This window comes from Mus musculus, chromosome 16 (genome assembly GCF_000001635.26).
Source record: "Mus musculus strain C57BL/6J chromosome 16, GRCm38.p6 C57BL/6J".
Taxonomy (NCBI): domain Eukaryota; kingdom Metazoa; phylum Chordata; class Mammalia; order Rodentia; family Muridae; genus Mus; species Mus musculus.
In genome coordinates, this window is record NC_000082.6 from 43,633,262 (window position 1) to 43,653,419 (window position 20,158).

General features: G+C 41.7%; 2 protein-coding genes and 1 non-coding gene across 53 annotated transcripts in view; 2 read left to right on the top strand and 1 right to left on the bottom strand.

Moving 5' to 3' along the window:
- The window catches only part of Zbtb20 (zinc finger and BTB domain containing 20), a 758,704-nt gene extending 757,573 nt beyond the window's left edge, over window positions 1–1,131 (top strand). For all 50 annotated transcript variants that reach the window (XM_030249219.1, XM_030249208.1, XM_011245985.3 and 47 more), the window contains one exon: window positions 1–1,131. This exon is cut by the window's left edge and continues 14,939 nt beyond it. The gene's annotated coding sequence lies outside the window, so the exon portion shown is untranslated.
- Window positions 1–20,158, bottom strand: part of Tigit (T cell immunoreceptor with Ig and ITIM domains) — a 38,989-nt gene that overhangs the window by 7,125 nt on the left and 11,706 nt on the right. The window contains exon 5 of one of the 2 annotated variants that reach the window (XM_017316834.2): window positions 1–15,973. This exon is cut by the window's left edge and continues 7,125 nt beyond it. Coding sequence is in view for 1 of the 2 variants with exons in the window: in NM_001146325.1 (NP_001139797.1) it covers window positions 15,740–15,973 (234 nt within the window). In the remaining variant the exon portion in view is untranslated. The remainder of the gene's footprint in view (window positions 15,974–20,158) is intronic. The other variant, NM_001146325.1, reaches the window with a different exon arrangement.
- Mir568 (microRNA 568) lies at window positions 7,394–7,476 on the top strand. The gene has a single exon (NR_030576.1). It is a non-coding gene; the product is annotated as a microRNA 568 (primary transcript).

The window sequence follows — 20,158 nt, forward strand, 5'->3', positions numbered from 1 at the left end:
TGTTCATGGCTGACCTTTGAGTCTGTAATTGTTTTGTTGTTGTTGTTGGTGGTGGTGGTGTTTTTTTTTTCTTAGTTGTTTTTTTGTTTGTAGGATCTTTCCCCCTCCCCCTTCTTTGTTGTTTTGTTTTGTTTGCACTAAGCGTGACTGCAATGTGTTGCACTACTGAGCTGTATTGAGTCGTGACAGGAGAGTGTGTTAGGTAAGGAAAGAAGAACAAGCTAGGAGACCAGTAGCATCGCAGAGGAGGAGGTGCTTTCTGTTATTATTTCTCACAGAGGGAGTGAGAATCTGTGAAATTTTTGCCAACTCTTGATCAAGTCTAGAGAACTGCTAAGCTGGAAAAAAAAACCATTTTCTTATTGTATGGCAGTGGGTTAGTACAGCAAGTGGAGGATATTTCAGAAGAAACTTATCCAATTTTGTTTCCAACTCAGCTTACAATAAGAGCCCCAAGAGTGAGGAAGCTGGCTGATGTGACATGAAGTCTTCATCTTGGCTCACAAGAAGACAGAAACTCCCCCACTACAGCATATCCCAGTGTGCCTGGGGTCATAGTGTCTGTGTTCAGATATCCTGTCACTCTGAGCATACTTTTCTATCATGGTAAGACCTAGATCTCTGGGTAACCAAAGAGGAAGGCCATGCATGTGGTAGAGCCCTGTGAGGTGGCATAAGGGAACAGTGCAATAAACACTGCCCGCCATGAGGGGAAAGGCTTATTCTGACACAAGGTAGGCCAACTGGAAAACTGGAGAAAGGGTTGGACATGTCCTCAGAGTCCACAAGCTGCTCCATCCTAGACCATCCTTAAGCAGAGACCTTGATATAGTGCCTAAAAGTTAAAAGTTGTTGCTCCCCCCCCCCAACTTTTCTGTGTTCAATTTACATTTATTGCCTTTTTAAATCTTAGAAGCAATCGGGGTTGACAGCGCTTTCGTAATTACTAATGAGAGGATCTTGTGCTACCGGAAGAGCAATAGACTGTGTGGCGACTCAAACAAGTGTGGGGATGCTGAGGGGCTCCTCCAGAGTCCCGGATGACAGCTCTTGGAAACCCTTGTTTGCTAAGAATCACAGCCCTTGTAAACACCTAATGTTGAGTTTCTTTGAACACTGTCCCACCTGAGGGGATTCGTTTGGAAAGCTTCCATTTCAGGCCTCTTTAACAGAGTATCAATCTGATGCTTTCTCCTTCCTCCTTATGATAGGTCTCATTCTACTTTCCCATGTCAGAGTTTCTTTTTATATATACAAAAGTGCCAGCCTTGCTAGTTTAACCCTACAGAGACCATTCAGAACTAACTTAAGCAGCAACTTAGGAGAACTCAAAGCATTATCTGTATTTCAAGCAGGCTCCTGAATCAGATCTCATAGCAGATGCCTGGGAATGCGTGGTGGGAAAGCACTAACAGGACATGGAGACACCCAACCAAAGCTATGAGAGGAAACAGTTGACCTTTAAAACAGTCTCACCTTAACTTTCCTTGAGGCATTGGGGACAAGTTTTTCTTGAAACTTGCATATCCACTCCAGTTCCTTCACCAAAGATTTTCTTCTCCAGAGCCCAGCCTCCTTTCTCCCAGGCAGAACCATAACAGGCCTGAGGGTGTCCTTGCAGTGGTCCACAGAGTTCACCTTCTGTTCACAGGGGTATTTACAGACCTTATAGTAGAAGGGTTTCCAAACAGTCTGTATGGAAAACATACACAGTACTACTTGGCACTGCGAGCTTTGTGAGACTCATCTGTTGCCTGGAGGCTTGTAGTCAGAAATATCCATGGAAGGGAGAGTGCGAAGTCATTTAGAGCCAAACAGGACCGCTGGTGAGAGGATCATTGGGCAGTATGAGTCAAGAGCAGATCAAGGCTCCGTGTGCCCAGGGCCAATGGCAGTGGCCTATGAGGATGTTAGACAACACATCAATGGAGTCACATTCTGAGAAGCTAAAGTGTGGGCTTTGCTGTAATGGCTGACATTGTTGAAATGTTCGTGCCACAGCAAGGGAACTACTTGGAAGTAGACCTGTTGTGATAGTGCCTTCTTGTTGTAGCAAGTCATTTATTCAGTTAGGCTTTTCTGGACCATTGCCCCCATCTTCTGAAGAGGTCTGAGATGAAGGGATAGGACACTGCCCCTGAAATGCTGTGATTTGAAGATATTTGCACTAGATTCTATCCTCTCCTTTAAACTGGAGCAACTGAATGAGAGGGGAAAAATTAACAAGGACAGCTCAAAATGAAAAGAAACCCAAAGTAATGTGTTCTGATAACATTATCTCCCCTCACTGCTACATCTTTCCTCCCCCCTTCCTCCCTTCCCTCCTAGATCTACTTTTTTTTCCTTCCTCTTAAAGGAAACTTCCATTTTCTTATTACCAAATCCAACAATTACTTCTCTTTGTTTCTCCCCAGTACTGAATCATAAGCTTATTAATCACTCATGAGCTAGGAATATCTAGTAAAGAGCCTCTGCCTTGACAGTGTTGCTGGCCTTCTCTGTCCATCACGGGTGAACAACGAGGGGTAATAGGGAGACTAGACTGGCCCAGCTCTTATGGAAGCCAGAGTCTGGATTTCACACCTATAAGGAGATGACACCTATTTACCCAGAACACATAGTCTGCAGCTCATCTTAAAAGACGCTTAGGAACAAAAGGAAGTTCCTGTGTTACAGCAAACAGATGCGGTAGTACCCAAAGCTTACCTGTCTCTTCTCTCTCCTCTCTTCCGTCTTACTGCCATGTCCTCTCAACGAGACTTAAACTTCATCTCATGAATGGCACCAGAAGAACTATTTGACTCCTTGGCTTCTCTCTTTTTCAGTAGGCTGGTAGCTCATTCAAAATTAAAACCAAGCAAATACTATTAGTGGCTAGCCCCCTGAGGGCTGAACAATTTCCCAAGTGTCTTGATGATCCCAATATCTTGATAATCAACTCTGATAACTTGGAAGTTTTGGCTGGCTCAGACATCTGTCAACTTTATTTTCATTTTGTCTCCATTTCCATTTGAATCTTAAGTGAGAGTGGAAAGGTAGAATCATGGGAAAGATTGTGAGGCTGCAATTCTAGGGTAGAGTTTGTCAGAAGTTTGTATTATCCCAAATAGAAATTTCTATACTTACTTTCAATTTAATGTTACCCTGAATATAATTTCTATTACATTTATTGTTATTTTTATAAAAATAGAGTTCAATTACTATGTCTAGTTGAGTGCTCTCTTTTCTATTTTCCCACATGGATGCAGTACCAACCTGTTACCTAAATATCTTTTTATTATATTGTTAATATGTAATTCTACTGTAGACCAAAAATATAAAAACAAATTTGCTCATTTTAAACATATACAGACTCTAATGAGTAAAGATGAGGAGAAAAGACCAGAGAGCAGTGGTTGACTATGTTGTTAGAAATCAAAGAGTAGCCTTACCTATTTTTAACCAGTGCTTGCCGTCACACCATAGTTAGGACTATGTTAGCATGGCTTCTTCATGCTTACGTTCTGCAAGCCTTGTCTGTCTGTTTCCTTTGATGTGTTCGAGGTTGCACAATGATGCTATTGTTTTTTTCTTTTGGTAATGCCTGATTTTATTATAATGTACTTTATCAGTCATTTCCTTTAGAAGAATGAGGGGGAAAGTTTTATTTCTTCTTTTAATTTAAATTTTGTTTAATGCACTGGAAATAAAATTGGACACATTTCACTGTTTAAAAATCAGAAACGAAACAAAACAAAACCCCGAAGAAAAAACCAGCAAACAAGTAAGTAATAGGATACACACACATACAAAAAAGCTATGAAAAATATTCTGTTCATACAAAATATAGGCTATATCTCACATGAGAGATAAATACTGTCAAGTAATAAAAAGACATTGTCAACTACAGTGCTGAAAACTATAAGAGGAACCTAGGTGTACAGTGTGTGGGGAAAACTACGAATCCTTTCTGAGGCGAGATCTTTCCATTGTTCCAATAAAAACCTAAGCAAGTTGAATGTGGAAGTCGGTAAGTAGGGAGCACCCCGCCTTCTTTACACCAGCGGACCTCTGGGTTACTTTCTACCATGGGTCTCAGCCACATACACATACACACGCACGCACTCATGTGCACACACTCAATACTTGAGAAGGATTTGTGAAAATGTACATACCCAGTACACAGATGTACACAGTGCTCTGACAGCCCTCAAGCTCTTCTGAGGCTTAGCAGTGATGGGTCCACAACATGGAATACTGAAAGGGATTCACTGAGATCTACGTGTGCTAATAAAGTGCTTGAAGCCAGCCTGGTCTCTTCCCCAGCATCCCCTAGTCCAAGGCCAGCTGCCACACACACATGGACAGAGAAAGGCGAGACACCGGTTACTTCTCCTAGCCAACTGGCTCATTATTATTTGCTGAATATTTGCTGGATTTTTCTGGTTTTGTTCTGTTTTAGAATGGGGTGGGAGTGGATGTTATGTCACAATCCTAATACAGTAAAGTTTTGCATCTTCCATATCTTATGCAAAAACAGACATTTAAATCAATAAATAGTTGTGCCCTAGACTGAAAGTTAATGTTTAGGAGAGGGAAAAATTGTTGGAATTTTTTCTACATTTTTTTGTGAAGAATCTTTTTTGGAAAGGAAGGATACATATTTTTGTTGTGTAATATTTTCTATTTTTGAATGCATTTTATTGGTACAAGACTGTTTTTTTGGTGAAGACATTATTTAAAAAAAGAAAAAAAGAAAAAAACTAATCGAAAAGTTTGCCCTTAAGGATATGCTGCAGTTTTGAGATTAAAAAATAATAACTGATTCAAGATGCGTGTTAAAAGTTGGGATTATATTGTTGTTTTTGTAATTGTTACAAGAAGAAGTTTGTACCCACTGCTGTTTATTTTGTTTCAGATGAGTAAGTAAAGGGATTGTTCTTGTTTTATTCTTTTTTTAGAGAAAAAAGCTATTTATGAAATGTCAAAAACACTGGACTGTGAGTTTAAGTGTGGAAGCATTTTACCACCCTGTGTCTTCAACCAATTATGGGAAACCTTTTCTCTCCCCCCCTGCCTTAGCCTTGCCAAATGAGGAAAACGTAACAGCTCTCAGATGACGGAAGTCACCGAAGCCCTGCTTTAATTTTTATGGTCTGAAAAAGTCGGAAAACCAAAGTTAAATTTGTTTCTGAAATCCCGCTGTCTATAGCCCCTTTTTTGTACAACACAGCCGGCTGGCTCTGCCTCTCTATCTTGGATCATTGCCTTCTTAGGAACGTGGGGCCAGCTCTGCCAAGAGGCGTGAAGGTGGCGAGGTCACAGGAAGTGAGGTGTGAGGGGGACCCCTAGGGCCCCGGAGCTTCTCCATCCAGAGGCGAGGCTGCCAAGAGCACACACAGCTAACAGTGCCTGGCGGGGTCGCCCCTGTCCCCCTCACCTTCTGCTTCGAAGACCCTCCAGTTACCGTGGCTCTGCCTTTCTCAGCAGCCCACGTTCCGTGGATGGGAGGGGGTGGGATCCAAGCAGAAAACACGGCTGTGGGCGCTGCGAAGGCCCCGGCCCTCAGGAGGTAAAGCAAGGGACCACTCAGCACAAGGGCTCTTGCTGCCCGCCTCCTCTTTGACTCTGTGGATCGTCCATCCATCTGCTCACTGTGAAGATGGAGAGGCAGTGCGCCCTGAGGCTGTTCAATAGCTTTTCCATATTTTTTCAACATTGAAAAAATAATTTTTAAAAACTGTGATATTTAAAAAAAAAAAAATCATTTGGCTGGAGGGAAGGGAAAAGGGAAACACCAAAAGCTGTAACATGATTAACTGGAGATATTTATAACTGGGGCACTTTCCAGACCAAGACAAATGAATTGTTTTCTGGACCCGAAAGCAGCCAAATTTTAAGACTGTCAGTGACAAAAAGCTGAAGAGAGGCCTCCATTTCTCCTCCTTTCTTCTTTCTGTCCCAAATTCTCTCATTTTCTCTTCTAGCTTCTCTTGGTAACTGTCCAATGGACTTCATACTTCATGCAAAATCCCGCGCATGCACGCGAGCGCGCACGCATGCGCGTGTACACACACACACACACACACACACACACACACACACACACACAAGCAAAAAAAAAAACTATTTTTCTTAAGGATTGTGGGACTAAATTTAAAGTCATGTGCCTTCATTTTTTTCCCTTTTATAGTTAAATGAACCTCTTCCTTTTTTACAATGTGTTGGGTTTTGTTTTGTTTTTAGTAGAAGGGGAAGGTTAAAGTGTTTGTGGAAGAGAGGATTTTTAGGCATCAACTGGGAGATTTTTTTAGCATATTCCCCCACTAAATATTAAACACAAACATCTCAATCCCTCCACGTGTCACTGTGCACACTTAGAGCATCAAGGAATCAGAATCCGACAGCCTAATCCACTTGATTTTAGAGAAGTTCCTGAAATTTCTATTTCCTAGACTTTTTTATTGTTCTTATTTTATCACAGTGAGGTGAGCAAGGCAAGTTGCCTCGTTCTCCCAACTCGGTGCTTCTGCTTGTGGGGTGGGGGTGGGGCGGTATAGACAAGGGTGCACTCCTAAAGCTCTCTGGTGCTGAAGGGCCTCAAGGTTGAGTTTCTTTCAGAAAATGTGTATGGCACACTCTCAAGTGCACACGTGAACGGTGTCATGCGCACTATTTTTAAAGGACAAGGGAAGGGGCTCTGAAGTGGGTTTTGCTTTCTCTCATGACATTTGATTTCCCTGGTGCCTTATTCCTATTCTATGCTGGCACTCACATGCCCACAGGAACACACGCTGATGTCAGCCCCAGGAGTGAGGACCTCTAGGTGACAGTTGAGCATGTGGGGACCATCGGATATTGGGGTCAGTTGGTAGGGGAGGAACTAGATGGCTGAAAATACACAGGGACTGCACAAGCCCATCACAGTCAAGATTAGTAATGCTCATATGTGAGTATGTGCAATACATGCACACACAAACACACACACAGACACACACAGAGATGCACACACAAACACCAAATACACTCTTCTTCCTCTGAACATTGCTTCCTTCTTCATTTCCTGTCTTTGCCTTCTCATAAAGGTGCTGCTTGCTGCTGCTGCTGAGGTGCCCGGAGTCCAGAATGCCCAGTAATCACTCAGGCACAAGCCTGGCACTGCCACGTTCAGTCCTTGGCAAGACCAAACCCTGGTTTCTCTTGCCTGGGGCTGAAAACCGTCAGATTTTTCTCATCAAAAAAAAAAAAAAAAAGTTATCCAAGGAATCAGTGGATTATAGTTACTCTGCATTAAAAATGCACTTTAAAAATAAATAAAAGCTCCAGACTGTTTAAAACACACAGAGGGAACAGGAGAAAGATAAACGTGCTAGTGTCTGAACCCAGTTCAGCATATCTCCAGTTGAAACAGTATACACTATATTATGTATAAATGTATACACACTTCTATATATGTCCACATATATGCGGTGTGTGTATTATACAGGTATAGGTGTGTGTGCACGCACACAGGTGCACATAGCATATCAAGTGTTCATTACAAATCCAGATGCTCATTTCACAAACAGCAGCAGAGGAAACAAGGTTGGACTCTTGCAGCAGATCACAAAACAATAAAAACAGCCACTTGCGGTGACGCTGGTCACTGCTGTGTGTTCATAAGGAATGGATTGTAACAAAGGAAAACAAGGAGCAGTGTTAGCAATTGAGGAAAACTGGGACAGACCATCTTGATCCAATGGGAATGCAGTAATGTTCTCTACCATTTCATCCGTTCTTTCTGTTAGTCGTGACGATTTGATTTTCATTTTTGCCTATTAAAAATGGTTTAGATTCAAGTGACCACATCCAAGTGAACAAAACAACCACAGTGAAAGTCCTTTTCAGTAGGAAGATGTCAGAAAACTCAAAACCCTTGGCCTGGCTCAGAACTACCATGTGCAAACCAGAACTCTCTCAACGTTTGAAATAAAAACTTTAAAACTCTTTTTGAAGCACCTTAACGTGGCCATCCATTTGACAAGTGGGTGCCACCTTTTTCTTTGAGCACCTTATTGACGTATTTTGCTATCTGCTGTCTTCTGTTACTGTTGGCTGAATAGCTAGCTGTTAACACACACACATGTGCACAGACCAGACATCTGAGCATGCGTGTTCTCAATGACGTTTACCGTGGTGACTGCTGGAAGGTGAACTCATTTTCTGATTTGCCCACCACAGTGTTGTGATAAGACTCGAAGAAACCCTGCCCTGCACGGAAAAATGTCCCTTATCACGTTGTATATTAGGGTGGGAAGGAATATGGTCCCCTTTTTGCAATTGCTACTGTGTATACATACACATGCACACACACACACACACACACACACACACACACACACACACACACACACACTGTATATTCAGACATGATGTACACACACAAACATAACTCATTTGTCCAAGTGATATTTCAGATGTTTCTGTGGGTGTCACACACCATGTGCAGTTTTCCACTTCCCAGAGAATTTTGAGTGGAGGGTAACTTTTCAGACTGATGAACGGGGCACTGAGGAAGAGTTTGAAGTGGGAGGCAAGAAAGGAGAGAGCATTAAGTCAAAAGAATAATTTCCCAAGAGAAGCTGGAGGAATGGCTGTCCTTGCAGGTGGGTGTGGAACACTGCTGTCTCAGTCTGCACTGTAGAAATCCATGCACACATCAACACACACACACACACACACACACACACACATACACACATCCCCCCACAGGGGCGTGGTCTGGGATGAGCAGGTCAATAGTTTTGAGAGGGAGTTTGTTCCTTTTTTTTCTCTCATTATACTCTTGTCAGTTATTAAACAAACAAACAGAAAAAAATTGTTTTGAAAAACCTTGCGTACGCCTTTTCTATCAAGTGCTTTAAAATATAGACTAAATACACACATCCTGCCAGTTTTTCTTACAGTGACAGTACCCTTACCTGCCATTTAATATTAGCCTCGTATTTTTCTCACGTATATTTACCTGTGACTTGTATTTGTTATTTAAACAGGAAAAAATTTCAAAAAAAAGAAAAATTAACTGTAGCGCTTCATTATACTATTATATTATTATTATTGTGACATTTTGGAATACTGTGAAGTTTTATCTCTTGCATATACTTTATACAGAAGTATTACGCCTTAAAAATACGAAAATAAATTTTACAAGGTTTCTGTTTTGTGTGGAAGAGTAATTGATGTTGCTAAGAATGATGTTTGTTTTTTGGGGTTTTTGTTGTTTTTTTTTTTAAATGTTACCAGCACTTTTTTTGTAAGTTTCACTTTCTGAGGTATTGTACAAGTTCACACTGTTTGTGAAGTTTGAATATGAAGGAATAATTAAAAAAAAAAAAAAAAGCTCTTCTCTTGGTCTCCTCTCATGTTGTCCTTGTGGTGTGCCTGTCTTGGGCAGCTCTCTATGTTCCTTCGCACATGGAGGTCTATTGAGTCTGAGGTTGTCCAAATTGAGGACTATGCCCAGAAAGCCAGAGAAGTGCATCGGTCCTCTTGACACCAGAGGTAAGGAATTTAGGACCACTGATGGGAAATCACTTTGAGGATCTATAATGCAAATTTTTCATCCTGTACCTGTCTCATAACAGCATGACTTGTTTACTGCTTAACGAGTCAGCTCTCATCATGTCCTGCCCATGTGGAAACCAGCACTGAGGACCTAGTACTAGTTCCTGTAGAAAGAACTGCTCTCCAATGATGCTGTCTCCCCTGGTCTTCTACCCTGTGAATCTGTTTCAGAACCAAGTGTTAACAACCTGGGCTTCTAAGCTGTAGCATAAAAATGAGATTCATATATATATTTTTTAAAAATGCCCATTGATGACTTTGGAGACAGCTAAGGCACTTCTGTGGGCTCTGCAGATCTTATAGGGAACTTCACCTGAAAGTGCTCTCCTAACCTTGACATTCTCACAGAAATTGCTCATGTGATAAGGAAAATTCAGGTCTTGACCTTGATGTAGTCACGAGAATTTAACTCCTTGAGTCCTTACTGTCTCCATTTCAACCAATACTGTTTATAGTATAAAAGAAATTATTTCAGCCCTGGTAGCCCTTCAAATCTAACAACTAGAAATAGAGAGTCTAAAAAATCCAAAGCAACAGTTTAAGCTGTATTTTCAGTGCTGAGGGATGGTGGGTGATCTAAGTCAAGGAGTGTCCAAGTCTAGTATGTGGGACCCACAAGGACATTGGACTTTGAGCTGGAGGGAGCCATTTCCACTCACAAAGTCCCTTAGCACAAGCCTGGAATGGTCCTCTGTGGTGGAATGTTATTGGTAAGCTCCGAAGATGCCACAATGATATTAAACACTGATGTCTTAAAACTCCATAACTCATGTAAATTAACCTAATACTCTAGAAAGTTCAGAAAAGATGAAGAGCTGCCAAGATGACTCAGTAGTGGAGAGTGCTTACTGCTCTTGCAGAGGACTCAGGATCAGTCCCCAGCACCCACATGGTGGTTCACAACCATCTGTAACCCTAGTTCCAGGGGATCCAGCGTTCTCTCATGGTCTCCACAGGCTCATATATACGTGTGGCACACATAAACATGCAGACACACAAACCTTTTTAAAAATAAATTTTAAGAAGATGAAGTGTGATTTGTGTCTGATTTCTGTGAGCATCATCATAATGCCAGCCAACTTCACCCAGTGCTTTGGTGATCTGCACCAGCCAAAGACTTGCAAACCCTCTTCTCTGTCTGTTGGCCACACAGTGGTGTAGTTTCTATATGGGCTGTCACAATGAACAGCACATATACTATTGTACAGCATTTAGTAGTTTATACACTGATCCACTAGTACACTTCCACTGTGAACTTCAAGTGAGTTATTATTCCACCAATTTATGGTGACAAAGACTCTCCAATAAAAGCAATTAAACAAATACTCAAACTTAAATCTTCTTTGATTCATACACACCAGCATTTCTCAAAGTTGAATAATAGATTTATCCCTTTAAGGGAAAAAGATTGTCACAAGTCCCCTTCATAGGAGAAAGTCTGAATATTTTTATCATGCTTACTACTAAATTCACATTTAATTCTCACTTATTTTTATTATAAGAATTTTAAACATGCATGAATGTAACTTTCAGTAAGGCTGTTTACAGATTAAAAACCAAAGCTATACATTCAAATGAGTGAAACTATAAAATTAATTATTTTTGCAATGGCAAAGTTAGTGTGTTGGACATTGCTTTTAAAAAGCTGTGTTCTAGCACACAGTGGAGTTTGCTGCTGCTATTGATACCTGGGAACTCAGCCTCCCGGATGGTGCAAAGCAAAGACAATCCTTCCTCCATCGCAGAATATTACATGGTTCCACTCCCCTGGAGCAGGTAAATCATTAATTAAGCTTTTGTCCCTTGTAGTCCATATATAACAAATATATCAAACCACAATATGTTTGACTTTTTAAAGCATTGTTTCACTTAAAACACAGTATTTGTAAAAAGCTTACAGGGAAACTGTGGAGCCCAAAACTATATTGATAGTTCATCATTGCTCAAATCCCAATTTTTGAGGACTTTTGTAATTCCAGATTCCTTGGTTTCCTGCCAGCAAACTTTGTTCCACCCTTGGGAACCCCTGTGACAGCACAAGCAATACCAGGCACACTTGCTCATGCACGTAGCTCGGTAATACCATTAAGCACTTTCTTGTTAACTTGGCACTAACAGCCCTGACCTCGTTCTTTTAAGGCCTTTGGAAGTAAATGCTACTGTTATTATTTTACAGATGAGATATTGGATGTAAGGCACTGAGAGACTGCATAGCTCTCTCCGTCATGAAGCTCCATCATGGTCATTGATAGTTGGACCAGTTAGATCAATTTCTACTTCACACCACACTTCTCTTTCAATTGCTGTGAAACCTACTGTAGGTTCAGTTCCCAGTTTACATGAAATTAAATTACTGTCATCCAAAATAAGGCCTGTGATGAAAGTTGATTCCTACATGAACCTCCTTCAGTCGCAAGCTTCTTGACAACACTGGACCTGTTGCTGAGAACTGGACCACTTTGCAACTTCAGATCACCATAGAAAGAGCTGGAAATAGGTAAATGTGCAGCCTGCCTTTGACCTCAGACTTTGTCTTAATTAAAGGAAGGACAAAACAGAAGGAAACTACTCATGTTTCTTCCTGATGGTGACTCTGTCAAAAGATCCATAGAACCACCCAATCCCTAGAAACAACAGCAACAAGTTGAATTAGAAGCTCTCGACAATTACATTTCACTGGGTTTCCTTTGTACATTTGCCAGATTTCTAGATCTCCGTAGCCTCCTATGACTAATGGCCAGCATACTGAACGGTAGGACGTTCTAACTGGACACCATGTCCCCAAATAAATGCCCTAATCATTGGGCATAGTCTGATTTCCAAAAGACTCAAGTTCTTGGTATAAGTTTCCCTAGCCTATTGACAGTAGTTCTTTGGGGTGGCAAGCTACAAACATAATGCAGGACTTGGACGAATCCACAGATGGAAAAAGCTGGCTCCCCTCTTCCACCAGCAGACAAAGTCAAGCCCCTGATTGTTTTCTATTCATATGGAATACCCTGCCCTCCACAATGTGACCATTTGTGAAGAAAACACACACCCTCCCTGCCTGCCCAGAGCAGTCCTAATGGGCTCTGTATGAACACAAGCATGTGATAATTCATCCCTAAAGACCAGAGGCTGAGAAGGGATCTTTTGAAATAAAAGAGCAAGTGCTGTCCCCTCCCGAAGGCTCAATGCTCTATGACTCGACATTTCTCATTATAATCTCTTGCCTTATCTATCTAACGGCAGTCCGGAATCAGAGTGTGGGCAGAGAACCAGGAGGATCTGGAATCCCTTCCTGTCAACACTTTAGGGGTCCTTACTTCAATTTCTCTGTGATCTTTCCCTGTGTGTGTCTCACCAAACATGATAAGAAGGAGAGACTTCTTCAAGCATCATTTCAAAAGGGGAAAGACAAAGGCCAACAGACTGAAGAAGGTACATTCTCCAGGTTCCAGTTTATAGAAGTATAATGGGGGCTCCATGAGAAAATTAGATTTTCAGGAGCCATGTTTAAAAAGCAAAAGGAAGCAGGGAAGTTGTTTGTAATAATATATATTTACTTAACCTAAAATATCCAAAGCATCATTTTGAAATGTAAGGAATATCTTTAAATTTAGATGACATTTTATGATTCACATTATCTTCAAACATCCAGTGTGTGTTTTAGAACTACAACAACAAGTTCTGTCTAGGATGAACCTTGTGGCACCTATGCTGGGGTGGCCACATGGAAAACATGGCTACTGTCCTGGGCAGTATGGACTGCCAGGAGTCAGGGCCTTAGGCACTTGTCTTCTGTGGTTCTCAGAAGAGAGAATCTAGTTCACTTTCCACTTTGAAATTTGTTTTCTGTCAAATCGAATCTCGTTTTAGCAACCTGACCCATTTCCAACATCTATAGGCGCCTTTGTATTTTCTCTCCATCCCAGTGGTATTTGTAAATGTTTCCCAATTACCATAACCATGTTAAGTGGCACCTAAATCTCTGTTGGCCTCGGTTGGTTCACCATCAACCTCCTCTGGGTCAATCACCCCTCCTTTTCATCATTACATTTTAGTCCGTTTCCAATGTGTAAGCTGTGTTCTACTTTCAACAAATTTGCATTCATTCTATAAGAAAAGTCCTATGAGCTTCCACAGCCAAAAGCACATTCCATTTTCCCTGTATCCATCTTTCTTCCCAAGGGCTGGGGCTCTGGACCAATCTTAACTCCTTGAGACCCATCTGATAGGAAAGTGAGGTTGGGTGGGGATTCCCACAACGAAGAGGGGAACAGGAAATGAAGAGTCTTCCCGCTCATACTTAACCTGAGGCTTTGGTGAGAGGAAAGCTCACTTCCTTCTCCAACCTGCTCATGAAATAAAACTACACACAGGTAGTATGTAGAGAGACAGGAAGAGGACAGAGTCTTTTTAGATCCAGCCTAAAATCGGTCCAATGTAAATAAACTGCAGGCACCCCAACTCCAGCATGAAGAGGTCTGGGAGTAAGGAAGAATATATTCTTATTTCTTAAAATTTTTTATCACTCATATATGTGTTCACCCCGTTTTGTTTTTAGAAGAAACAAAGTCCTTATTCTTAAAAATTAGACGTTCCTTTTGGTGGCAAAAAGAAAAAGTTTCTATTTAAGAGGCTCAGTGGCAGATGGATCCAGAAGAGGCAGGTCTAGCTTGGCCCAGGTGATGGGACTTGGCTCCTCAAGTAGACAAGGATTTCCTGATGGCATCCCAAGACCATGAAGTGTGAGGAGCCTGGAGTCCTCTGAACCCGCTGCATCCCAGTAGACTCTACTCTCCACAGACCTGAAATGCCTAGCTAAAGGAGAAAGCCTGACATTCGTTGGTGCTTTGGTGTCAGGGCTTTCTTATAGGACTTCAACCTACACTGCCTTGAGTTCATTCAAGTTCCTAGGAAAATGTTCCTCCCCCCAGACCAGGCTCATTAATCCCTATATTCTCTAAGGAGACTTCACCACACCCTCATGGGTGTGTTCCCCTAAGAGGCCCAATCATGAGTCCTTATCTCCTAGTAGGTCTTATTATAAATGTTTCCCCACTCAAAGCTCTTGTCCTTGAATCCTCCCTAAAGACCAGTACTTTGCCTCATTCATAAATAAATATCTTGAATGAGTGAATGCTGGTAAAAATAACAATGAGAAATAAGGCCAGTGGTCATCTTATCATCTGCCTCAGCACCTGGCTTATTGTGAAGAATGTATTTCTCAAAGCCACAAGAGGACCTGCTCAGATCACCAAGTTCAAAGCCAGAGCAATGTGAATTTTGTTTTTATTGCTTTATTTTTGCCTTTTCAAAAGAAGAATAAGGGGGAGAGAGAGAGAGAGAGAGAGAGAGAGAGAGAGAGAGAGAGAGAGAGAGAGGAAGAAGAAGAAGAAAGAGGAGGAGGGGAGGGAGGGAGGGAGGGAAGGAAGGAAGGAAGGAAGGAAGGAAGGAAGGAAGGAAGGAAGGAAGGAAGGAAGGAAGGAAGGAAAAAGAAAGAAACATTTTCCAGGCTGAAAAGAGCTTTTAAGAGCACTCACTATTCTGTTTTGGTTTGGTTTGGTTTGGTTTTTGTTTTTGTTTTTGTTTTTGTTTTTCGAGACAGGGTTTTTCTCTGTGTTGCCCTGGCTGTCCTGGAACTCACTCTGTAGACCAGGCTGGCCTCGAACTCAGAAATCCACCTGGCTCTGCCTCCCAAGTGTTGGGATTACAGGCATGTGCCACCACTGCCCGGCATTCACTATTCTTGCAGACGACCTGAGTCTGATTCCCAGCACCCACATGGTGGCTTACAACTGTCTCTAACTCCAGTTTTAGGAGACCTGATGCCCTCTTCTGACTTCTGGGAACACCATCCACACATGGCACACATACATGCAGGACAAACACTCATACACATAAAATAAACATCAATGTTAAAAACCCCATTTATAATCAAGTTAAAACTGTTTACCTTGGTTCTATCACAGAGAAACAGAAGAGAAGGGTAGAAGAAATGTAGCCTGAAAAGATGTCTTTCATACTTACAGACACACACACACACACACACAGAGAGAGAGAGAGAGAGAGAGAGAGAGAGACAGAGACAGAGACAGAGACAGAGAGAGACAGAGAGAGACAGAGAGAGACAGAGAGAGAGAGACATAGGGAGAGGGATAGAGAGCTGTCGTTAGCCAGTCTTCGATACAGCAATGAAGCTCTCTAGGCTTCTGTAGCTCAGGACATTAAAGTATTCCTGTGGGTCAGCATAGTCATCTTCTGCCTGCTCTCCACAGGGACCAGCAGGGGCAGTTTGTGTCTGGACAGGGCTTCCAGGGGATGAGAGACTCCTCAGGTTCCATTCCTGTGGCTCCGCTTCTGTTCTCCCAAGGCCACTTTCTATAGAATGCATTCTAATAGACTTCTAGGATTAAACAGAGTAAATACACAGGGATGTTACTCAAAATCTACTTCACAAATGACACATACTTAGAATCTCTTTTCTAAGTATGAACACACATGCACACACATGCACACACATGCACACACATGCACACACATGCACACACACAACAGAAGCAAACTTGTATTCTTAGCAATACAAAATCCTTAGCCCTTAATTCTCCTACTTTATTGTAGCTTCTTAAATATTCTCATACAAGATATTTTGATCCTATTCTTTCCCCTTTTCCAACTCCTTCCAGCTCTTCCCCATCTCCCTGTCCACTCAAGTTTTTTCTCTATTTCAAACAAAGAAAAATCATTAAGATAAAAAAAATATCAAACTCAAACAAAAAGCATGCCCACAAAAACCCATAGAATTTATTTTATGTTGACTGACTAATGCTGGACATGGGATCTGGCATGAAGTGGAGTTGATATAAATCCAGTGTTACTCTCTTGGAGAAATCTGGTATCAATTGCAAATAGCTTCTGGATTAGGGGTGGGACTCTGTGTCTACTTCCCATTCTCCACATAACTCACTGTGAGTAGTAATAGCTCTAATGAAACTAACAAGAAAAATGAAGACTGAAGTGTGGACACTATGCCCCTCCTTAGAAGTGGGAACAAAACACCCATGGAAGGAGTTACAGAAACAAAGTATGGAGCTGAGATGAAAGGATGGACCATGTAGAGACTGCCATATCCAGGGATCCACCCCATAATCAGCTTCCAAATGCTGACACCATTGCATACACTAGCAAGATTTTACTGAAAGGACCCAGATGTAGCTGTCTCTTGTGAGACTATGCCGGGGCCTAGCAAACACAGAAGTGGATGCTCACAGTCAGCTAATAGATGGATCACAGGGCTCCCAATGGAGGAGCTAGAGAAAGTACCCAAGGAGCTAAAGGGATCTTCAACCCTATAGGTGGAACAACATTATGAACTAACCAGTACCCCTGAGCTCTTGACTCTAGCTGCATATGTATCAAAAGATGGCCTAGTCGGCCATCACTGGAAAGAGAGGCCCATTGGACACGCAGACTTTGTGTGCCCCGGTACAGGGGAACGCCAGGGCCAAAGGGGGGGAGTGGGTGGGTAGGGGAGTGGGGGTGGGTGGGTAAGGGGGACTTTTGGTATAGCATTGGAAATGTAAATGAGCTAAATACCTAATAAAAAAAAAAAAAAAAAAAAAAAAAAAAAAAAGAAAGAAACTAACGGGCCATCCTGCAGCCCTTATTTCCTGTTCTCTTAACCACAAAAGCCATGTCTTCCTTCCAGCTCTCTTTTCTTCTACTCCTCACAGCAGATACACTGTTCATTCCTTCCTTCTCTTTGGCTTCTATACACCCTGCTTTCTTCCCTCCCCCTCCCCCTCCTCCTCCTCCCTCCTCCCCCCTCTCTCCCCCTCCTCCTCCTCCTCCCCCCCTCCTCTTCCTAGTACCCATCTTCAGCCAGCCTGGCCCTTTTCTCTTTGCTCATTGGCTCTCTAAGCCAACAGGTTAGCCAGGAGCCTCTGCTTTTCTCTCAATGCTTTCTCTCTGCTTTCTCTCTCAATGCTCTGAGTCAGCTCATCCACTGTAGACTCCAAACAAGGCCTATCCTCTAAAGACTCCTCAAGTCACCCAGGATCTGCAATGAGCTACCGGCCCACTTGCCCACCTACTCAACATGGCCTGTGAAGAGAACCACAGCACGCTTGAACTCAACATGTCTTCATGACAACCATTGGGCCCCACCCACAACTTGCTCTTGTCCACATTCCCCCTTCTGGGTAAGAGCACAGACCCTTCAGATATATGGGAGTTCCCATCACCCATAACAACTCTGACGGCTATTCTTGGTTGTCAACTTGACTACAGTGAGAATAAAACCCAAGTGGCTATATATGTATGTCAGAGGTTTTTACTTAATTAAATCATTTGAAGTGGCAGGACCCACGTTTAATCCAGATATTTTGAGATAGAAAAGATCCATCTTTAATCTGGGCCTCCCCTTCTGGTGACATGGAAGGTGGAAGCTTTCTCTCTTTGTCTGCTGGTTCTTAACTCTTGCTGGAAAGTCCATTCCTTCAGTGGCCTTAGACTCACTTCTTTGTGATTCTGCACACTAGAGACCGACAGAAACATCTATCTAGCCTTGTGGACTAAACAACTACAATTCTTTTACTTTCCATTGATAGACTGACATTGTTGAACTAGTTCAACTGCAGCCTATAAGCCACTTTAATAAATCATATATATATATATATATATATATATATATATATATATATACATACATATATGTGTGTATGTGTATGTGTTATACATATATATGTGTATATATTATAAAACATGTATAATAGAACTTATAATGTGTATATACATATATATGATATATATGTATATATATATATATATATATATATATATATATATATATATACACACACACACACATTCTGTAAGTCCTATTTTTCTAGAAAACCCTGATTAATACATGCCCCATCCAGTTTTCCTCTATCCCCTCTTCATTTCATCCCTTTTACCTGCTGAGGGGAAGAACCCCTTCATAGTGGTCTGATTTACATTTCCTCTTACTGCTAGGCTAACTTTCTACAAACCTCCATATAGTGATTTTTCAAAAATAGAAAGGGAATCTGCCATACTTCTGCTTAGGCTTCCACTGTACAGCAGAGGGATGCCTAGCCTGGGCTGAGTGATGTTCAACAGCCTGGGAGATGCCACTTCAGAGGATTTACAAATAATCTCAAATTATAATTAAAGTTTTATATAAAGGTGTATTCTTGTTGGGAGAAAATCAGTGATTCATTGCATTCCCCAAAGGAATCTGCGATGCCCCAGATACTCTTTGTGTCCCACTCATGCCCATCTCTCTGGTTTTATCTCCCACTGTGTTTCACAACCAAAATGCCCAACTACTGGGGCATACATGCCAGAGAACTGCCACTTATTGCAATACAGCTCTGAGATCAGACACAGTTAGCTCTTTCTTCTCAACAGCAATTCTACTGACTTGTCTGATTTGGGATGAGTTTATGGGCATAGACAAAAATCCCTTGACAAAGGACAAAGCCACCAGTTGCTCAGATTTCTCTCATTCTGTCTAAAGTCTCCTTTGACCACATTGCATCTCCTCTTGTGCTACTCTGTGAAGGCCAACTGGTTTACCTTTCTACTTTTACTAGGCTCCAATGTCCAAGTTCCCTAAGGGGGGTGCTGTGTTTCTCTTTGTAATCTCAGAACCCATATCAGATGTTCAATCTATATGTGTCTTAGAACTGAAATAGACATACATGCCCAGTTGGACAGACACACACACACTTATTTTTAATACAGTCACATATAAAAGAATCCAATTTTCTAAGTCAAAGTATAATATCACAGCCAACAAAAAAAACTTGCATTCATTGAGACTAGACAGAGCAATGAAATCTGTTCAGTGACACTAACCACAAAATCCATGTTAGAGTGTCACCCGTGAGGTTTGTGACAATACAGGGAAACTGGAGAACATTGGCCACAAGCAGGGTGGCAGAAGTGTATAATAACATTTGGAACTTCTGACATTCTCTCGGTCTTACTGGCAGCTGCTCTAATACATGTCATTCACCCACTTTATGTATCTGATTGACAAAAATTACAAAGAGCCAGGGACTTGGAAATTGGAGCAACTAAGGCACATGGAACTTGTCTTCACCATACCCTTTGCTTCCAAGACAGAAAGTGCCACCCTATTGGTGCCAAGCCCAACTGTGCACCAGTATAGGCAAGGAGGTGGAGAAGGGAGGTTATAAGGACACGGTAGATGTGTACAGTCAACAAATGAAAAAAAAATAAATATGATGAATCACTAGAGGCCTGGAGAAGCTGGGCACTAAGAGACACTGGAATCTCAGAAGGACACATACAAGCCACTGGTCCCCCCAACTCCCATTTCTTCTCAGTAGAAGTGGCTAACCATTAAGATGAAGGGAATGGCTGCCATAGTTCATGCTGGTGCTGTGTTTAAAATGACTCCAACATCCCTTGATACAATGCAATCCATTTTTAATATGAATATTCAATTATTTCTCAAAGACTAATTATGACTCTTTGTGCTTGTGTGTTCTTATTCTCACTCTTGGTAAGACTGACCACTCTTCCTTTTCAATTTTAAGAC